Genomic DNA, 21,349 nt, shown 5'->3' on the forward strand with positions numbered 1-21,349 from the left:
GCAGGCTCACCTGCTGTTGGAGGACTTCGGGAGCCTGCACTGTTCTTTCCCCCACAGAAACCATACCTTCCAGTGGAAGCCAGGAGACCACACTGAAGACGCGTGCCAAAGCTGCTCTGCTGGTGCCCTCAGCCCTGGAGGTCTTCGCAGGCCACTGTAGCAAGCAGGAGGCCTTCTGGTGCCTTCTCAGAGACAGAAAGCTAGAACCAAAGAATAGAGGGATCAACTCTGTTTCTATGCTTGGAAAGACTGAATTTATGAGTCATTCTTTGGTTATTTCATAAATTTTGAAAAGGAAAGTGAGAGTGTTCAAAATCTGATAGAACCATAGCAGCTAAGCCTCTCCCTGTGCTAATCACTCTCTTACACACACACACACACACACGTGCATCAAATCACGTAGCAGAAGTCCCATCCTGCTTCTGTTCTGTGTGGTATGTAGTTCTCTATTCTTTCTCTGAGAGTAGTGCCCCACCCCGTGCATATGTAAGCTATATTCTAACCATAAGATGTTAGGCCTCTTAACTTGTAACCACTTAATAAACTTGTCTCCTAATACTTTTAATAAACAAATCTCATAAGAGTTTATCCAAAAATCTAAACAGCTGAAGTAATAGAATATAAGAAACAATATTGGGTCCCACACTGTGGCATATCCAGTAAAGCCGCCACCTGCAGTGCCAGCATCCCAGATGGATGCTGGTTCAAGTCCTGGCTGCTACACCTCCGATCCAGCTTCTGCTTTGGCCTGGGAAAGCAATAGAAGATGGCCCAAGAGCTTGAGCCTCTGGACCTGCCTGGGAGACCCAGAAGAAGCTCCTGGCTCCTGACCCTGGGTCAGCTCAGTTCTGGTTGTTGCGGCCATTTGGGGAGTAAAACAGTGGATGGAAGATTCTCTCTCTCTCTCTCTCTCTCTCTCTCTCTCTGCCTTTCAAATAAATAAATCTTAAAAAAAAAAAAAAAAAAAGATGGTGCTAGAGTTGGGAAGTAAGGCAGCTTGAATCAGAGCAAAACTGGTTCAATAGCTTGGAGTCCTAGGTTCACTTCCCTAGACGTAGAGCCTGAGGCGGGGATCCAGTACATGTGACTTGCTGAGGAAGGGCTCCCAGGAAAAAAAGAGAACATGCATGCAAGGGACTAATGAAGGAAGGACAAGGAAGGGGAAGAAGCTAAACAAGGATGTGGCCTTGGCCAAGAGCACAGTGAACTTGGCAGCACTCACTGAGGCGAGGTGACAGTTCTGGGTTGATGGTTGTACTCAGCCAGCCTTGTCATATACTTGAGACTGACCTTTCCATGCATCTCTGGTCCTCAGTGTGGTCGGTTTACCTAAGTGACCTCGTGCCCAACTGACCAACTGGTTGCCTCCCAGGGCTCTCATCAGAGCCAAGTCTCGTCTCTTCAGAGTCTCGAGGTTACAGCACTCTTGTTCTGATGCCCCTCTCTGGGCCTGATACGCCACTTTGTCCAGGAGCAGTTTGTTCCGTTGTCTAACTTCTTGTGGATTTTGAAAGGTGAGTGGGCTCTGACGTCAGGTAGATCAAGCTTTAAATCATTTACCATTTGCCTACTATGTGATCTCAGGTCACTTGGTTTCTCTGGTCCATGATTTCCTTTTTGTCAAGGAAGGTTAAGAATGTCTTCTCCAAAGGTCTAAGGTGAGGATTACCTGAGAAAGACTGGCAGAGACCTCGAATAGTGAGGTCCAATGTCAACTCGTACATGTTCCTTCCTCTCCCTGTCCGCTCCAAGCTGTTTCTTGAGATCAGTGATTGCAACCTAATTCTTCTGTCTCCTCCTTAGTGTTGGGTACACAGCCAACGCTCTGTGAATTATATTTTTGCTGGAGAGAGCATACTTGTTTGAAGAAAAAGGAAAGACATACAGGAGTTATTCGGTTTCCCAACACCGTTTTTCTGTCCTTTCTCAAAATATGATTTTGGTTAATCTTGTCCTCTGCAGAACAGCAACATAACGGCTGTTTGGGTAAATTATGATAGTCTAGTATTTGTTTTTTTTTTTTAATTCAGTGGGTAGGCAAGCAGGACCCCTTGTATTCCTCGCAGCTCCTGGATGTTGATTTTCAGTGTTGATTTTCAATCGATTGAGCATCAAATCATATTTCTCAGTGAGCTGTCTTTCTTATCTGTGCTTCAGACTTGATGGCATCTGGGCTCTGATGAAGATGCTGTCCATGTTTCAGCTGCTTTTGCCGGCAGTAACCTTCCTTTGAAGTCCCTGAAGGCACATGCTGTTCCACAATCCTTGCCTTTGTTTATCTGCTTCCTGAAAATTGTCTTTAACCCCCGTGCCTATCCATTGCCCTTTCAGGACAAGGGTTCCTTTATCTGTACAGACTTTCAGACTTAGGCCCCCTTCTCATTGGCCCATCAATTTACCACTCCCGTCTCTGAACCTCTGAGTTTTTCGAACCTACACAGATTTTCCTAATATCGCTTAATCCTGTGCTTATTAGTCTCTCTCTCTGTTTTTCCCCTTCCTGTCCTAGGAGTGTGACTAGTTGAAGAAACCCAATTATTCCTGAAACCCAGTACCTAGCACCTTACCTGAGACAGGGAAGAGTGGATAGACTGGTGAAGGCAGGCAGACAGGCAGGCAGGAAAAAGGACTTTCCTGAGCATTATAAATGCTAATGCTGTTTCTTTCTAATGTTCTGTAGGTGTTTCTTTGCCTCTTTGTAGGACATCAGTGGGTATGTGTTCAGGGGATATAAGACAATGCCAACAGGCATTTTCCAAGCTTCAGATCAGAAACCAGGAAGGAGGACATTAAATTGGAAAACTGTACATGGACAGAGGCAAGAATAGGAGAATTCACCTGACGAGTTATTTTGCTTTTCTTACGTATCCTTGTTTTCCATTGACATGAAGAGCTAGGCTGGAGGTTAGCAGTTACAACTTAACTAGGGCGATAACTCTCCTAAACATAAATGTAATAAATAGTTAAAAATTAAGTAGTACATTTCTATCCACATAAGTGAGTTTTGATCCACTGTTTGGATCCGTGTGACTACTACTATGTGGGTATCTGAGAGATGAATATACATAATGCCTTTCAGAGCGACAAGCATTTTTTATTTCAAACTATTTGCTCTGAAATATTCCAAGATTAATAAAGTTGTAAAATACAAGTACTTAACATCCACACAAATTTTACAGTCAACAAAATACTTCACAGGATTTATCTTAGTCATTCCACAGAGCAAACCTCTAGGCCAGGCCCTTATTTTTTTTTTTCAATTTTATTTAAGTTGTATAAATTTCATGTATTTCATATATGCAGATTTAGGAACATAGTGATACTTTTCACCCTACCCTCCCTGCCATCCACACTCCCAACCTTATTCCTTCTCCCTCTCCTGTTCTCACTTTTAATTTTTATAAAGATCTACTTTCAGTTTACTTAATGATTGTAAAGTTAACCCTACACTAAGTAAAAGAGTTCAGCAAATAGTATGAAGAAAAAAAAACTGATCCTCAACAGAAGAAACAAGGGCTGTAAACAATCATCAAATCTCAAAATGTCCATTTTACTCCAATACATTGCATTTTAGGTACTCTGTTAGTTACCTTGGATCAGGGAAAACATACACTATCTGTCTTTTGGGGACTGGCTTATTTGACTAAGTATAATAGTTTCCAGTTATGTCCATCTTGCTGAAAAAGACAAGATTTCTCTTTTTTTTTTTCTTTTACAGCTGTGTAGTACTTCATAGTGTATAATTTCTTTAGTCAACAGTTGATGGACGTCTGGATTGATTCCATATCTTAGCTATTATGTATTGTGTTGCAGTGAACAGGGGGGTACAGAGAACTCTTTCATGTGCTGATCTTTTTTGGTTTGGGTAAATTCCCAGGAGTGGGATGGCTGGATCATATGGTAGGTTTATATTCAGATTTCTGAGGTATTCCATACTGTCTTCCACAGTGGCTGTATCAGTTTACATTCCCACCAACATAAGCAAGGCCCTTAAAACTCCTGTTTTACAAATGAGATTTGGAGACTTAGAGAATTTAAGTAATTTGCATAAAGTAAGTTGGTGGTAGAGTCAAACTTAAAAGATCTAATAATCTTATAAAAGATTTAGTAAACAGTTTTTCCTTACCTGTGAATTCCCTTTTGGAGTTCAGAGCATAAACAAATGGTAGTTGAAAGCATGATAAAAAGTTTAATGATGCTAATGTATTGACAAATAATAAGAATAGAAAATCCATAGTTCTGTAGGTTTTTCAATCTTGAAGTACAAAATCGTATTTCCCAGAGAACCACCTATTTCAAAATTTCAGGCTCCTTTCCATTTAGCAAGCCCCTTCATCAGTGGGTTGAATCAGATGCCTGTGTGTACACACCCCTGTGAGAATGTCTGCACACAATTGTATGTTAAGATACTATCCCTTCTCCTCAAGATAAACTTTGAAGGAGAAAAGTCAAATTAAGATTGCTGACCATGAGTAAATCAGAGTTAGGATCTCTTTCAGTGTCACTCAAGATTCAAGGGAATAGAAATAAAGGGTTTGGTGTTTTCCCTCAATTCCCTTTTATATCCCTTTAGAACTTCCTTACCTTTCTTTCTGATCAGGCAGATTTTTCACCAGGAACAGAGTGTGTATTGTTTTAAACATGGAAGGTTTTAGTAGTTTTAGAATATTCAAATAGCATTGCAGAAGGTCAGGAATACAAATTCAAATTTGTAAGATTGCTACACACACTTGACAGTTATTACTATGGGAATCACTCTCGGGTTTCCAGTGGCTAACTAGTCAGTTTGGATTCATGTACATGGAAGCAAACCTGTGGACAGTGCCCACAATGCTACCTCTTTAAATCAGTCAGAGTATGTTGGGATACCCCACATTGCACAAGAAAGACAAAGACAACAGTGGCGGGAGCTAGATCCATGTTGTCACATTGCAATTAACAAATCAGCAACTTAGAATCAAGGGATCATGGCTTCTGAGAAGGATCTGCGGATCCTTGTCCTGGTCGTGGTGGTAGTTCATAACTTCTCATTACATAATTAACCCATGGATTATTCTCATAGGAATGCATTGCCTTCTATACTTGCCTAGAATGTCTCATCTGTCCAGCTGCACGATTTTGTGAAACCTTCCAGATATTTGTACCTTTAGGTTGTCATGTAACTGCAAAGTAAGATCTGTAGATAGATGTAAGCTTAAAGGACTTCTTGCACTCTCCTTCTACCAGATTATTTTGTGTGTGAAAATACAGCCAATGGAAAAGACCACTGTTAAACCTTTTTTTTTTTTTTTTTTTTTTTTTTTTTTTTTTTTTGACAGGCAGAGTGGATAGTGAGAGAGAGAGACAGAGAGAAAGGTCTTCCTTTTTGCCGTTGGTTCACCCTCCAATGGCCGCTGCAGCCGGCACATCTCGCTGATCCGAAGCCAGGAGCCAGGTGCTTCTCCTGGTCTCCCATGCGGGTGCAGCACTGTTAAACTATGTCCTTGGAATGATTCTTCTTTCCCAAAAACTCAATTTTCTAGGATCCTGTGATAACTCAAAGACCTCCAACAAAACACATAAATAATTCTTGTCTTCAACATACAAAACATATGTAATATTAGCAAATTTGTTGAAAAATAAATAAATCACACCTGCCGCTTCTCCTTACCTAGTGATATCTCTTGTGAAGGAAAATGGAAGGAAGGAAGTTAAAGGGGAAGGAGAGAAGGGATGAAAGTCAGATTTAAACAGCTCCCCATGGAGTCCTTAGTTCTGTGTCTTGCGTTGAATGGAGAGAGTAATGTCAGACTTTCCTGAAAATCAGCCATCCATTGTTCTTTGTTTTCTTCCTGGAGAGTATTTCAGGAGGAACAGTGATTACCATCGTGTTATTATGCATCAGAGGATGGGAAGTGGTCATTCAAGGAAAGCATTACTTGTAAGTGAAGGAAAGGAAAATCGAAAGAGGCAAAGGAAAAGATGTTGCCAAGGCACCTGCAATGGTTATTGATCTGGTCTCTTACATTCCACTGCCTTGAATTCCATAAACATAGGGTTTTCTTTTGTTCATTGCTGTGTGCTCAGCTCCTGGAACAGTGCCCCATCACACACTCATATTTGATGCTTAATAAATAATACAAAGGCACTTCAAAAAGTTCATGAAAATGAATTAAAAATAAGTTTATTTTTGTGTGAAAATATTTTGACATCCAGGCTCACAATAGATCCTCAAAGAGTTCATGGAAAATGTAAATTCTTAAAAAAATATTCACAGATTCCAAAATCTTTTATTGCACCTAAACAAACTTACCTTTTAATTCCATTTTCTCTGAACTTTTTTTGCAGTATCCTCACCCACACATACATACATACATGGCCAGGATAGTCTATGGCTCCTGCTGGTGTGTTACTATTTCAGTATCTTTGGGGAGGCTGCAGTTCTGGTCATGAATCCCACCTGGTCAATCCATTAACTGCCAGAGCGAACATCTGGTATTCCCAGCTCCTGGCACTTGCCTCCACTAGTCAAACTGTTTGCTCATTTATGTGCTTTTCCTGTAGCTCTTAAGAAAAGTTATACTCTTTGCATTTATCACCATAAATGAAATGTAAAAAAAGGAGTGTGATCAATTAAATGGCACTCCAGTATTGAAAAGTTCAGATCACAAGATGTGTGCAAACTCACGTCGCCTTGATGCAACACCTATTTGTGGAAGTATTTCCATGTATCTGACACCATAGTAGGTACTGTGACTGTCCAGCCCTGCTCTCTGGGAGGCTCAGAGAGGAGGAAGATGGAAAAGCACATAACAACACAGCTGATAAAACCTCTAAGAGACGCACCTGCAAGGGAAGTATGTCTTGAAGGCTGACCATGCTGGCATGGAGGGAGCCTTTTGCATGATGTAGCTGAGAAGCAGTGTTTGGAAGATAAGGGTTCTCCTCATCATAGCACTGAAAGTAAAAACGCCCTGGTGATTAAATAAGGAAACTTGAAAATATCGCAGTAAACCCAAACCCTGGCTACTCAGTTGAGGTCTCACTGCATGAGAAATGGACTCTCAGGTCCACCCAGAACTGCCAGACCAGAGCCTGCGTTTGAGCCAGATCCTCGGGTGATTCACTTATGCATTTACACTTGACAGTCCAGACCTGTTCTTTATGAAGGATGGCATCCTCTGTTGGGGGAGTCTGGGGTACTTGTTGGAATAGAAATTCATTTTCGAATGATGCAACAGACTCGTGTGAAGTTCATTCTGACTACAGTGTGGAGATCCACAGGGGAGCTTTAGTCAGCCTGCAGCTGCTTCACTTTGGGAATCCTGTTATTCATTAGAAATTGACTGCCGTCTACATGGAAGCTGCCATAATGGAGGAAGTATGCTCTGTGATGTTGTGCCCCAGGTTTTCCTGTGGCTGGGCGCATGGCCTTAGTCATAGGTGTATTGTGACTCCTGTGTGCCACTCACTGTGCCAGCTCCTTCCACCTACACTGTCCCATCTCCTCTGCCCAGTGAGCAATGGTGGCACCTTACAGGGTGTCTCATTGGCATCCAAGGAAACAATGTGTAGCATGGCACTTCACAAGTGTCAAAATGTCTCAGCGTTTGCTTGGGCAACTTGATAATCCTCTGTGTTTTTCATTCCCTAGGCATGCGCCAAGGCAACGACTACGGCAGTCAGTACCGCTCGGCCATCTATCCCACCTCTGCCAAGCAGATGGAGGCAGCCCTGAGCTCCAAGGAGGACTACCAGCAGGTAGGGGCTCCCCAGACCTTCCCAGGCCACAGTGACTCTGGCCAGGTCCCAACCTCGCCGGGGAGCTTGGTCTTCCCACCTGCAGCGGCGCTCCACTTGCTGGCTTGTTAGAAATGTGTGTCCATCTCTTGGAGTAGAGCCATCATGCTCTCAAAATGCACAAAATGCAAGTTTCCTGATGGGCTCTCATAATTTCTATTTGAAATCAACGCATCCAGATGAATGTGTAGCTTGTTAAAACAATCTTTCTCTCTCCTGGTTTTCCTTTGTCTGTCTGTCTCTCAACCCTTCTTTCTGTGAACAGCAGAAGCTCATTGTCTCACAGTTATGGAATCTGTGAGTCCAAAAGCAAGGTGCTGGATGTATTGGCTTCCTCTGAGGGCCACAAAGAAAGGTTGCGTCCCAGCCCCTCTCCTTGCCTTGCTGGCTGGTGTCCTCTTCCTGAGTAGACTTACATCACCCGCCCTGTATGTCTGTCTCTGTGCCCCGATTCCTGCTTTTATAGGACCCCAGTGTACTAGGTTAGGGCTCTCCAGAATGACTCATGTACTCAGTTACCCCTGTAATGACCATGTGAGGTCTTTATTCACATTTGGACTCCAGCACATCTTTATCCAGTGGGGAGGAATAGGGTTGCAGTTCAACCATCAACGTTCTTTCCCTTACAAGTAACCATATTGCAAGAATTGTAACAAAAATGTTTCTCAGAAATATATTAAGTCATGAAATTATTTTCACTATTAATTTATATATGTAAAAAATCTCCAGTGGAAATTTGGTTCTTTTAAAAACAATTTGAGTTGCTTTAATTTTTAGAGCTTGGCAGTACTGTTCCTGTTTGGATATGGATTCACATTTAACAGTGGAACTAGTAGCTACGGTCATGGGGATCTATTTTAGGATGATGTAAAAGGTCACGTACGCAACAGCCCCTAAGAACATGTGGGTTCGTCACTGACCTCCTGTGATGGAGTGAGGGGGCAGTGAGGACAAGCGTGTATGTGATGATGAGCGGCAGCAGGACCTGGGACTCCTGGTCGGTTTGACTCTGACAGGCAGAGAGAGCACAGAGGGAGGTGCTGTCAGGTCCCACTCATTCCTGTCTCCTGCTTCTCCCTCCAAGGCTGAGACGCCTGTTGGCTGATAATTCTGGGCAGACGGTCTGTAGGATTGCTCCCAGTGACCTCTGCCCATGTGTCAGCCCCTCTCATTATGTAGGGTCTGAATTTAATGACTCACTTCCAATAAAGGACAGAGTGACGGGATGCCCCTTCTGAGACGAGGTTATTAAAAGATTGTGGCTCTGGGGAGCTCCCTCTGTTTGTCATTCTCTCTGGGATCATTTGCCCTGGAGGAAGTCAGCCGCCAAGCCGTGAGGCAGCCCTGTGTAAAAGCTCATGTCCTACCAAGAACCATGCGAGTGGCTTGGAAGCAACTCCACCCCTATCAAGCCTTCCAATGAGACTACAGCCCCCGCTGACTACTTGGTGGCAGCCTCATGGAAAGGCCTTGAGCCAGAGGCACCCAGCTAAGCCACGCCATGAACTATGAAATTGTAAATGTATGTTGTTTTAAATTGTTAAATTTTGAGTAATTTGAGTATACAGTTCTATTCTGAAAAACTTTACCTATCAATCCTTTCTCATATCCACTCTAATGACTTTTCTGACAGTGGTACACTTACCTGGGTGTCTATGGTGGTGACTATCCATGTGACTGCAAATATCAAATTGTCTCAGGTCACATGTCATCTGTGGAACTTATCAAGTGCCTGACATTTGCTTAGAAAGTCACAGATCTTATTTAACTCAAGCAAACGTAAGAGGGAGAATGCATTGTCATTCCCATTTTTTTTTTCAGATGCTCAAAGACCTAAAGCCCCATCAGTAGATTAATTGGAACCAAAGAAAAATGGATTCCAAGTCCTAAGGGATGGGAGCTGTGTCTGGGATGGTAGATGCATCAGTGGAATGAAGGGATTCTTAGGAAGTAGAGCTAACCAAATTTGGAATGTGATTGGAAGTGGAGAGACAATGAGAGGGAGGGACAGGTTCCTGACTAGTGATGTTCTGTGCAGTGGTATGGAGCAGCAGAAGCAGATCTCTGGGGAAGGTAGGTTCAGTTTTGGAAATGTGGAGTGTTAGGCACCCCTACCTTCCAGGGGGAGTTGTTGTCATTGTAATGGGGTCAGTGCTTATGAGGCACAGGGCCTAGCACAGAGTAAGTGCTCAGTTAACACAAGCTCTCGTTGTTGGGAGTTAACAACTTCTATGTAGTAAACGAAGCCTTAGTTGCTGATAAGCTCACTTAGGAAAGACGAGATGAGATTAGGACAAAAGCTGGCTTAGGACATGAGGGGCACCGACATTCGAGAGATGGGTAGGGGAATGCCGACACCAGGTGAGGTCCATATCAGGTGTCATAGAGAACTGACTCCAAGCAAGTGCTTGAAGTGCAGCTCTGTGTAGTTTAATCCTATTACATTTAATTATAAAGGTAATATTTGTAATTAATGCTAAAAGTCACTTATAATTCATGTTCTATATAAACTACTGACTATAATGATTCATAGTCCCATAGGCTACCAACTACCAACACCAGGAGACTTCTGGAAGGATGTTAGCCTCCCTCCAGGGTATCCCAGAAGGGGATGATGTTCTGATGTTCACAGTGAAGAGTTTAAGTTCAAAAGGTCACGGCCTTCTGTGTGTGGTGATGAAGAGGCTTACTTAGTCCTCATTTTTCAGTGTCTACCCAATACAGCTTCCTAGCTTGAAATAGGACCCATGTTGATTTTAGATAATTGATATCCATAGGAGATTAATTTAGGTATTAATTAATTACCTTTTATTTATTCCTCCATTATTAGATTTGATCAAGTGACTCTTTGGGACTTCTGTTAGGGAAGAGGAAAAAAAACGCAAGTTTAGTTTTCAGCAGGGCATTCTTGCCATAATTAAGTTCTATGATTATAGTTATATAGCTTACATAATGTAGTTTTGCAGAGAATACATATATAACTATGTAATAACTACAATAATAATAAAACAGCAGCAGCACTACCAACTGAGTACTTCATACATACCAATTATTATTTTAAGCAAATACATCAATGAATTCATGTAATTAATCTTTCCATATTTATCTATATATATGATGTAGTAGATTTAGATCCAAGTGTGTATGTGTTTCTGTATCTTTATATAAAAGTGCATGAATTCATGTTTCTGAAACCTGTGTCTCAGTTTTGAAGTTTGTATGAATGTCTTCTCACTCACTTTGTGTCATTGATAATATGCACACTAAAATAGTCAACAATTTTCAATGCTAGTGAAAGGCAGAATAATTAGCTTTTATACCATAAAGATGTCAATGTTTTGTTTTACATAGACCTTAAACTGCAGTGTGGTTTCTGAGGGAAGCCACGTAGTAGGGGAGATCCTCAGAGCTTACCAGCTGGCGTTAGCAGCAGATCAGGAACCTGAAGAGTTGACCCTGGAATTGACTTTCCTGCATTTTCTATCTAGGGCAACCTCGAACACACTCCTGAAACAAGAGAAGCATTGAATCTGGGGAGAGTCATTTCTTACGCTAACAGATGAGTCTAGAACGCTGTGCCCGGTCTACTCCTAAGATCAGGGGCGTATCACACATCTCCTGCCCCTCCGTCTGAAATTCATTGTTTTCCTCTTTAAAGCCTGGCGTTTCTGGCCCTGGCTGTGCATTCTGGGACTTCGTTTTATCTGTGCCCGGCGGGACCCTTGTGCACTAACTCCAGCAGTGACTTAGGTTAGTAATTTAATAGTCTTCGCTAGTTTGCCCCCGGTGACCTCCTAGTAACAGCTTCTGCAGCAACTTCTTTCTCTGTGAAGTTTAGAGTGACAGTATTGCTTACCACAGAACAGCCATTTGAACATAAAATTAGCTGATTTTATCACAGGGACCAATTGTTGAGCTAATTAGATGTGCAGTACTGCTGAGGAGCCAGAAACCAAAAGTCATTTTCCATCTAAACTGTGGTTTTCTGCAAAGTTGGCTGGGTCATGGAGTCCAGCCTCCCCAGCAGCCACAGGAAAGGGGAGTGACAGGAGGATGGCCTACGATTCCCTCAGCGTAGAGGCTCAGGAACGTCCTACAGGGGAGGATCCCATCCTAAGGGGTGCACCTTGAACTTCACGTTGGGTGTGCTGTTCTTGAACGTACTGGATTCTGCTCACAGAACTTGACAGCTGCTTCAAGTCTTTGGTGAGCTGAGGACTTTGAATACAATATGGCGTGTTCTTCTTGCCTTGCAAGGAAAACTTTGTCATCTTTTCGTAACCTCATTTTCATTTTTTTACTCAAAGAGTTTTGGGGCAGAATTATTTGCTTATGGCATTAAATGGAAGAGATAATGACGTGTTATTGTTTTTGGTTATCAAATGTGGACAATTTATCTTCCAGGTGAACCTGTCATGACAAACATTTTCTAACATCCTGTACTGAGTCGTGGCCTCTAGGAGCAGTGAATGATCCTTGCATTACAGAAATGCGACTCTTTCTCATTTAGGAACTAAGTAATTGGCTACTGATAGAGTATGTTTCTCAAAATCTGAAAGACAGTCAGTAAATCTAAATACAGCTTTCCTGGCCTCATAATCTATCTCCTCCTCAGTTCCTCGAGCTTCATGAACAGTAAGCATGACATTTTCTCAGGATATTTATTTTGCTAAAAAGAAGAAAAGCATAGTTATTCTTTGCATAGATTTTATAGCACATTAAGTTCTATTAAGAATAAAACTTGAGGCCAGTGCTGTGGCACAGTGAGTTTTATTTATTTATTTGAAAGTCAGAGCTACACAGAGAGAGAAGGAGAGGCAGAGAGACAGAGAGAAAGAAAGGTCTTCCATCTGCTGGTTCACTCCCCAATTGGCCGCAACGGCCGGAGCTGCACCTGATCTGAAGTGAGGAGCTAGGAGCTTCTTCCAGGTCTCCCACGTCAGTGCAGAGGCCCAAGCACTTGGGCCATCTTCTACTGCTTTCCCAGGCCACAGCAGAGAGCTGGATCAGAAGTGGAGCAGCTGGGACTCAAACTGGCACCCATTTGGGATGCCAGCACTGCAGGCAGCGGCTTTACCCTCTAGGCCACAGCACCAGCCCCAAAACAGAATTTTAAAATCTGTCTCTATCACTCTCTCTGAATTTGTTTTCCCTGCCTCCTTCCCTCCCTTCCTCCTTCCCTTCCTCCCGCCTCCCAATCATCTGTCCATTCATCCACCCACCTATACATCTATTAATATACCCAACCGCAAACCACCCATTCATCTACTCAGCTGTTCACCCATCCATCCATCTTGCTACCCTCTATCTCCCACCCATGCATCCATCTATGTCTGTATCTGTGCATTCTTCTATATCTTCAACATTTAGCTATAATCTTTAAATATTTGGCATACATTTACCTTACATTTCAATTACCTAGCAACTATTATCGATTATCTATATGTTTGTGTGTACTCACACAATGTCATTTTAAATAAAAGTATCCAGAGCCAAAGATTAAAAAACAATATGTAAACATTGGGCTACGGTTAATTTTCTTTAAAATAAAGATTCAACTTTGATTATTTAATTTTCTTTTTTAAAAAAGATTTTATTTATTTATTTGAGAGGTAGAGTTACAGAGAGACAGAGAGGAAGGTTTTCCATCTGCTGGTTCACTCCCCAGATGGCCACAACAGCCAGAGTTGCACTGATCCGAAGCCAGGAGCCAGGATTTCCTCCGGTCTCCCATGTGGGTGCAGGGGCCCAAGCACTTGGGCCATCCTCCACTGCCTTCGCTGGCCACAGCAGAGAGCCAGATCGGAAGAGGAGCAGCTGGGACTAGAACTGGTGCCCATATGGGATGCCGGCGCTGCAGGTGGAGGATTAACCCACTGCGCCATGGCCCCAGATTATTTAATTTTCTTTTCATTTAGATTGCAGTCAGATATTCAATGACTCTACATGCTCTTCAGTGAAGCCCTGGCAAGTTATAGTTTGGCTCCTGTCTATTAAGTTTGTGCTTTTTTTTCTGGAATAGTTTAAATGTTCCATGCCAATGACATTCAGATTTTTTGGTCTGGAACTACCCTTTGGGTTTCCCATCCCCAAATTCAAGTTCCTACTTGGTATTTCCACTCACTTATCAACATAATATTCCCTATGCTGAAAGCTTAATCCACGAGTCACCCCAGCCTCTGCTCCGGGTACAAGCCTCTGGCTTCCTTCTGCCACCCCGCCCACTGACAGCCTTCCCTAGCTTCCCTGTCTTTGAGCCCTGACTTGATTTCTTTGACCCTAATTTTTATGTATTTATTTTCAAAGATTTATTTATTATTTGAAAGGCAGAGTTAGATCTTCCATTCCCTGGTTCATTCCCTAAATAGCTGGAACAGCCAGGGCTGGGCTGGGTTGAAGCCAGGGACATGGAATGCTGTCCAGGTCCCCCACATGGGTGGCAGGGGCCCAAGTACTTGGGCCATCCCCTGATGCCTTCCAAGGTGCACTAGCAGGCTAGATTGGAAGTGGAGCAGCTGGGACTTGAACTGGTGCTCACGTGGGATGCTGGCATCAGAGGCAGCAGCTTAACCCACTGCACCACAATGCCAGCCTCTGGTTACATTATCTGAGTGTGAATAACAATGTTTCTCCATAGGTTTGCTGTTAGAATTAAATGAGATAATACATTTATATGTGCAAGGGTATTTCAGTGTGTAGAAAAAGATCATATGCATTTCCATGGACTTTTTGGAGTACACTCGCATGGACTATCATGCAGTAGTAACCTAGCAAACTGTAATGATGCTGAGCCCCTTCAGTTTTCTGATCCAGAAAACAGCTTGACCGAGTAGAATGGATGACACTCAGTGAGTATCTGGTCATGCTGTAACCATCCTAACAACCGGACTGGTAACCCTCCACCAGTGGCTACAGGCAGAGCCTTTGTGTTTATTTTAAGCGTCTACAGGCTGCAAATGTCCTCTCCTTACCTGCCCCCCTCCTCAGCAAATGAATAAATTAATTACCCTATCAAATATTAATTATGTACTGCTTAGTTGCCAGCCTCGCATCATAATCATTTTAAACAAAGCTGTCTGAAGAAGGATCTTGTGCCGTCCGTGGCGACCAACTGTCTCACGTGCACTCATGAGAGCTCACGTGTCCGCCAGGATCTTGCCTGCAGAGCGTTTCCTAAAGGCTCCCCTGCCCTCCTTTGCAGGGAGCTCCCTCTCTGGGCGCTCCCCTGTGCCTTTGTGTCCCTGGTGCCTGGTGCTGCGCTTGGCACCTAGCGGGTTGTCTACGAGTCTTTATTGAGCTGAACTGGTGAGAGGGAGCAGACAGAGGCCCACTTTGTTGTTCCTTGCTTGGGACGGGGTATTTGTGTCCTCCCCAAAATGAGGATGTGGGGGCCTTTACCCTCAGTGCGGTGGGCGGGGCCTTCAGGAGGTAATTAGGGTGAAGTCATGAGGGCAGAGCCTGCATGGTGGGATTAGTGTCCAGATCAGAAGAGACCCTGGAGAGCCACCACCATTTCACTCCCCCTCCCCCTTCCTCTCTTTCCAACACTCTCCCTTTCCCTTTCTCCCTCTACCCCCCCCCCCTGCTTTCCTTCCTCCCTCCCCTGCCCCCACAGACTAACAACAAGCACAAAGAAGTCACATGAGCACTTAACCACCTAGAAGCCCGGAGAAGAGGCCTCCGGATGAAGCCTACCTCGCCAGCACTTTGCTCTTGGCCTCCCCAGCTCCCAGAACTGTGAGACATAGATGCTTGCCATCAGAGCTGCCTGGCTTGTGGCACATGCTGCAGCAGCCCGAGCGCACTAAGGGGACCAGCTTTGTGTGCCCAGCTCCATCATAGCCTTGGAGGAGAACACCTGGCTGGGGCGCTGGTTCTGCCTTCACCAGCCGTGACCTTGGCCAGATCTCTGCAGCTCTCATTCCTCCTTTGTGAAATGGGGAAAGCAGGGAAACTTTTCATGCATCTTAGCAGTTCTCAGTGCTTTCTCCCCTGTTGTGCCAGATGACCTTCCTGTCCACACAGGAGGGTAGTGGAGGAGCTGTTCTCCTGCCCGACCTGCGGGGAAGCCCCGGTGCACAGGGGTTCATTCACATTCCCTGACGGCACATTCAGAGAGCACTGGTCACTTGCCTGTGAATTCCACACGCCTTTCATCCGCGCTGTGTGCAGGTATGTGGTTCTGTGCTGAGCATTTTAAGAATGTCAGAGTTTAATGGGGTGACTCCAGGGAGAGGGCTGCCTACAACGACTTCATCCTGCTCGTCCAGAGGTCCTCAAATTTCCCACCATCACTAAAATCTAGGCTCAGGAAGTCTTCCTTTCTGTCGTGAATTGAGAACATGCCAGGGTCGCTTCTTTGTTCCCAGGGAAATGGGTAGGCTGCATACTAGAAGGATCCCTTCCCAATCTGTCGTAACCTCTCTGTTGCGATATTTAAAGCCTGCAAGACTGCCATCTCACCAATGCTGAAGACTCATTTATTGGCTTTGGAAGACCCTGAGTAGACATGGGTAAATGCCAATTGATATTTTATGGCTTGAGGATTAGATAATTCTTCTTCATCTGTTTTTTTTTTTTTAAATTTATTTGGGCTATTGTTTGAAGCATGAAGTGATGATTTAAAATGCTCATGGAGAGTCCCTGAATAATTCATTCACTTACCTTAGTCGAAGAAAAAAAAAAAACCTCTTTGTATGGCCAGCAATAAAGATAGAATTCCTCTTAGACCTCTCTTTTAGCTTGGAGGTTATAATTAAGGGTATTATTATGAACTCTAAATAAGAACTTGTGAAATAAACATTTTTAAAATGCCCATTTCTGGGAGGCAGGCCTGTATATTTCTCTGTGTGCAGCCATATAGACAGTTAGAGCTGTAGCCCTAATGGTTTAGTTGCATCTGGTGATTATTTTCATTTCCACTTATTACTGTGTGTTAGGCTCCCTGTGTATGAGTACAGATTGCCCTTTCTTGCACTGTATTTAGAAATCTCTGCATTACCCCTGGGCATTTGTTCATTAATAGGGGGTGGGGGAAAGGAAAAGCTTGTAATAATGGGCTTTACATATTAAACTGTGTGCGTCCACATCCTGGCCCAAATAAAACAATCTGGTTTGTGTTACTGCCCTCTGGTGGTTGCAGGCCTTTGCTGCAGTGTCAGGAAAGAGCCTCTCCCGGGTGGAGTTGAGCCTGCAGTGGCAGCTTCTGGAAGCAATGCAGACATGGGCATTGCTGGGCAATCAGTCTTTTATTCACGTTCACTGCTTTCCATTCAAGTGCATCACAAGCACCCTAGGATTCCACTTACTGGCCAGATTGATGATGGAGGAGAGCATTCCTGTGAGGACCAAGGAGACATGCCCATTGCAGTGGAGGTGCACACACTCAGAGCACCCCCACCCCTCCCCAACCCCCGCCAGCCGACACAGGGCAACCTTCTAGTGGATGAATTCCTATTCCCCACAGGCCCCACTCCTGCTCATCTTTCAGGGGCAGCATGGGACAGTCCAGCAGCTCCCAAATGTGACATACGGACCCCTTGTGGCATGCAAGATGATCCTAGGGTGCATCCAGATGAATCGCTTACATTTGAATTGTTAGGTGTTTAATTTAATATGCATCAGGAAAGCTGCAGTGAGTGTTTGAAGCTCACGATTTCCTGCATGTTAGAGCTCAGGTAAAGCCCAGGAAACAGCATACACACACTTGCCTTCGTTACAGGGATGCACCTTCTGCTAGGCAGAAGCCGAAACCCCATCGAGGTGCACGGATCACTAGGGCCAACATATCTCAGTACTTCTTGTGTGACCTTGGCTGTTAACCTCTCTAAGCCTGTATTTTGTCGGACAGGACAATAATGGCTTAACTCTTAGGGGGTTATACGGGTTATACGATAGGGTATATGTATGTGCTCAGTCAATGCCAGGTTCTTTCCATTCATTGCCCCACACCCCAGGACACTTTGCAGAGCCCACCTCTCTTCATGTTCTTTCACACTTAGCACGCAACACTGGTCTCATCTAATACGAGTTTCCATGTTTCTCTTCCCTCTTTCTAAAACATTTCTATTTATATATTTTCATTTTATTTGAAAGGGATGGAGACAGGCATAGAGATCTTCATCCTCTGGTCACTCCCCAAATGTCTATAGCAGCCAGAGTTGGGCAAGGCCAAAGGCAGGAGCCAGGAACTCAGTGCAGATTTCCCACAATGGGTGGCAGGGATCTAAATCCTCAAGCCATCATCTGCTGCTTCTCAAGGTGCTAATGGAAGCTCACATCAGACGTGGAGGCAGGACTCAAACACAGGCCCACCAGTATGTGGGCAGGTATCCCAAGCAGCTTCCTAACCACTGCCCCCAGAGCCTGCCCCTCTTCCCCCTCCCATGATGAGTGGGACCTCCCGTTGATTTGCATGTTTTGCAACACTCCTTGTGAAACTGTGCACCACCCAGCTCCTCTGTGAATGTTTCTTGGGTGAATTAAACCCAATTGCACAATAACCATAAGCAATATTTTCCCGTCCTCTGGCACATTAGAAGTAGGCAGGCATACAGGCTAAAATGAATTAGATTTGTGAACTGGAAGACCACGCCTTCGCCACACCCCTGTGTGACTTCACGCCCTACCTGATACCTTCGCCACGCCCCTGTGTGGCCTTATCCCCCTACCTGGCCACACCTGGGTGCCCACCAGCCAATCAGGTTAATTAACCATGCCCCTTTGGAAGTGGGTTAAAATCTGGGACAGGTGTGGACCGGCCCTTTTCTCTTTTCCCTGACCTCTTGCCAGGAGGAGGCTTGCTGTAGCCCTGCGCCTCCAAGGCACGTGACTTTCGGGCCACGTGCCCTAAACTCCCAGGCCTAGATGCTCCTTCACGTGGCTGGTTCCTGGTGCTCGGTATGAACCCGTATTTACCTCACTCTCGGCCTCTGCATTGCTGCCAGTGATAAGCGGTGGACAGCGGCTCGAGGTGCTTGCTGCACATGGCTTTGGCCTGCTCTCTGAGTGGTATGGATGCTACCCTAGTTTCCAGACTTTCCTCTCTCTCCAACCTGAACTAAAGCTTTCACTTTCCTAGGTACCTTTCGCACTAAATAAAAGCCTAAAACGTACCATGCTGCCTCGTTTATCTGTACCAGTATTTAGAATTCTTCTCTAAGTATTAGGCAAGAACCCTCTTGGGCTTACTAATATTGGGGATTTAGTAATAAGCTCATGGTGAAATCGTATGGCACCCTAAATTCCGATAGCACACGTGGCACCCCGGATAGCACTTCTGGGGAATTTTAAAGGGCCACATTTCAGTGTAGATTTTAGGGGGTCATGTCCGATTTCACATTCGTCTGTTGGATTAGGACAAGACCTATCCATTTGTCCTCTTACCTCATCCTTTGGTCTGATACCAGGAACTGGGTTAGGTTCCCGCCTATTGGTTGCAAGCAGGGAAGAAGAAGGCTGCAGTGGCCAGTGCCTACTGCCATTAACATCACCAATTCCTTTACTAATACATAGGCTCATTATGTATACATGTGAGTGGATATACAGATGTGTATTCATTAATTTCAATGGAAGAGAAGCGGAGGGCAGTGGAAACATTTTAAATCCAGTCTCTCTGCCGGGAAAGGATCTATTTTGGGGACAACAAAAGGGCCTTTGTTGTGCAAGCAGGTAGATTTATGAGCCTCGCCCTGGTGTAGTCTATATAAAGCGGCCTGGCCTTCGGGATGACAGCATCAAACACAGCACCAAGGGGTGGGGGGCGCGGAGGGGAGCGGGCCGTGTTTCCTGCCGAGGCTCTGGTCTCCCCGCGTGATTCCGCGTTTCTCGGACTCACCCAAGCAGAGCTTCCCGGCCCGTTTGTAACCGGCCGCAGGTCGCCCGCTTGCATCTCCGCCGCCCGCCGAGGCGCTGTTCATTTATGGCTCCCAGAGACCAGAGCTTTCATGTTTGCCACGGAAGCCGGAGAGCCTCCAGCACCTCGGGAGCGGAGATGAAAGGCCGTTTGTGTCTGTGCATGTGTGTTTAGAGCTTAAAGGACAGGGGAAAGAAAGAAAATAGATGTTGCCGCTCTGCACTTACTTCAAAACGTGACTCACTCCCTCTGGTGGGACCATTTAACTCGGAAGGCGCCACCCCTCTCCCCCTGCACCTCCCGCCGCGCCCCTACCCCCCCCCCCACCACATTCATCCCTGCCCATGTGACATCTGTTCTGGGCACCGCCGAGCCATCTTCCCGTTGCCATGGCAGCCGGCGGAGCGAGCGCGCCCATTGGCTGCGAGCGGAGGAGGAAGAAAAGGCCCGCAGTGTCAGGGGTCGCGTGCCTAGCGCCCGCCGGCCACTGTGCGGTCAGCTGCTGCGGCTCGGCCACAGTCACCGAGCGCCGGCGCCTCGGGGCCCCGCCGGGCCCGCCCCCCGCAGCTGTGCGCAGAATGGGGCCGAGGTCGGTGTCCTTAGCTTCTGCCTCAAGCAGGAAGCGTGTGAAGGACAAAGCCGAGCGTGAGAGGAGAAATGGACCGCCTTTCCCTCCACCTTGACCTCCTCGGAGCGCTGTCTTTTGTGCTTCTACTCCGAGCCTTTCAGTGTGCCTGAGTCAGGCTGTCAGATCCGTTCACCTTGACGTTACCCTGTGGGTCTAAAGCCCGAAGAGGGCAGCGTTCCCCTGCGGCACCAACCCAAAATCATGTTCCTCCTATCAGAGTCGCCTCTGAATTTATCCAGGCGATTGCAATCCCTGTGGTGGCACTTTACTGCTGTCCTGACCTCATGGCCGGCAAACCACGACCCCAGTGTGTTCTTGTACCTGGCCACACCGGTATGAGAGAGCCTTGCAGTCACCCTTCTCCTGGGCACTTGTGGTCCTCTCCGATGAGTGTTTGCGAGGAGGCGGAAAATCCTATGCACTGGGCACCCCCCCCCCCCCAGCCTACCATCCCTACAGCAAGGGCACCATTAGGACTGGGCCGTGGCTTGGTGACCTGGGCTGACCCTGAGCATCCATCAGCAGAGCAGAGGGCAGAGAAAGAACTTCACAAACATCCTCTCATCCTCTCCCCACATTGGCCCATAGTCCTGCCTTCCCGGGGGCGGGAGGGGGGACCGCAGCCAGTAGCTCCTGAGGTCAGGGGACTTGGATGTGGGTGAGCCGAGATGCACAGCCCCTCCCCTGCTTCCACACTTTGGCATGCTCATCCCATCCTGCCACAGGGCCACATGGCTGCCTCCTGCACCTTTCACGCCCTCAGATGCCCCTGAAGAATACCACCCCCCACCCCCATTCTCCTCATTCTTTGTGTTGCCTGTTTTACATTTTATAAGAATCATTAGCGTTTAATTTGTCAAGATCAGAGACTAATGGTTGGGAAATTTTTGTGGTTCCTTCTGGTGGCAAAAGCACATTTACAGATGCAAAGCTTTTTTACAAAACAGCAAGAGTTAGTAAGAAGGATAAATAGTGCGAGCACAAAGGGACCTGATACTGGGAGTAGCAGTGTACCAAAGACACTTGGTTGACATAGTCACTGATAGGTGTTTTGTTTTTACATGTGTTTGCACAGGGTGGGATGGCAG

At 45.5% G+C, this 21,349-nt stretch overlaps 1 protein-coding gene across 2 annotated transcripts in view; it reads left to right on the forward strand.

Annotated features, from left to right (window-relative positions):
• MSRA (methionine sulfoxide reductase A) overlaps positions 1-21,349 on the forward strand; it is a 410,272-nt gene that overhangs the window by 311,097 nt on the left and 77,826 nt on the right. For both annotated transcript variants that reach the window (XM_062212846.1, XM_062212845.1), the window contains one exon: positions 7,634-7,740. In XM_062212846.1, the coding sequence (XP_062068830.1) occupies positions 7,634-7,740 (107 nt within the window). The remainder of the gene's footprint in view (positions 1-7,633; positions 7,741-21,349) is intronic.

Source organism: Lepus europaeus, chromosome 16 (genome assembly GCF_033115175.1).
Source record: "Lepus europaeus isolate LE1 chromosome 16, mLepTim1.pri, whole genome shotgun sequence".
Lineage (NCBI taxonomy): Eukaryota > Metazoa > Chordata > Mammalia > Lagomorpha > Leporidae > Lepus > Lepus europaeus.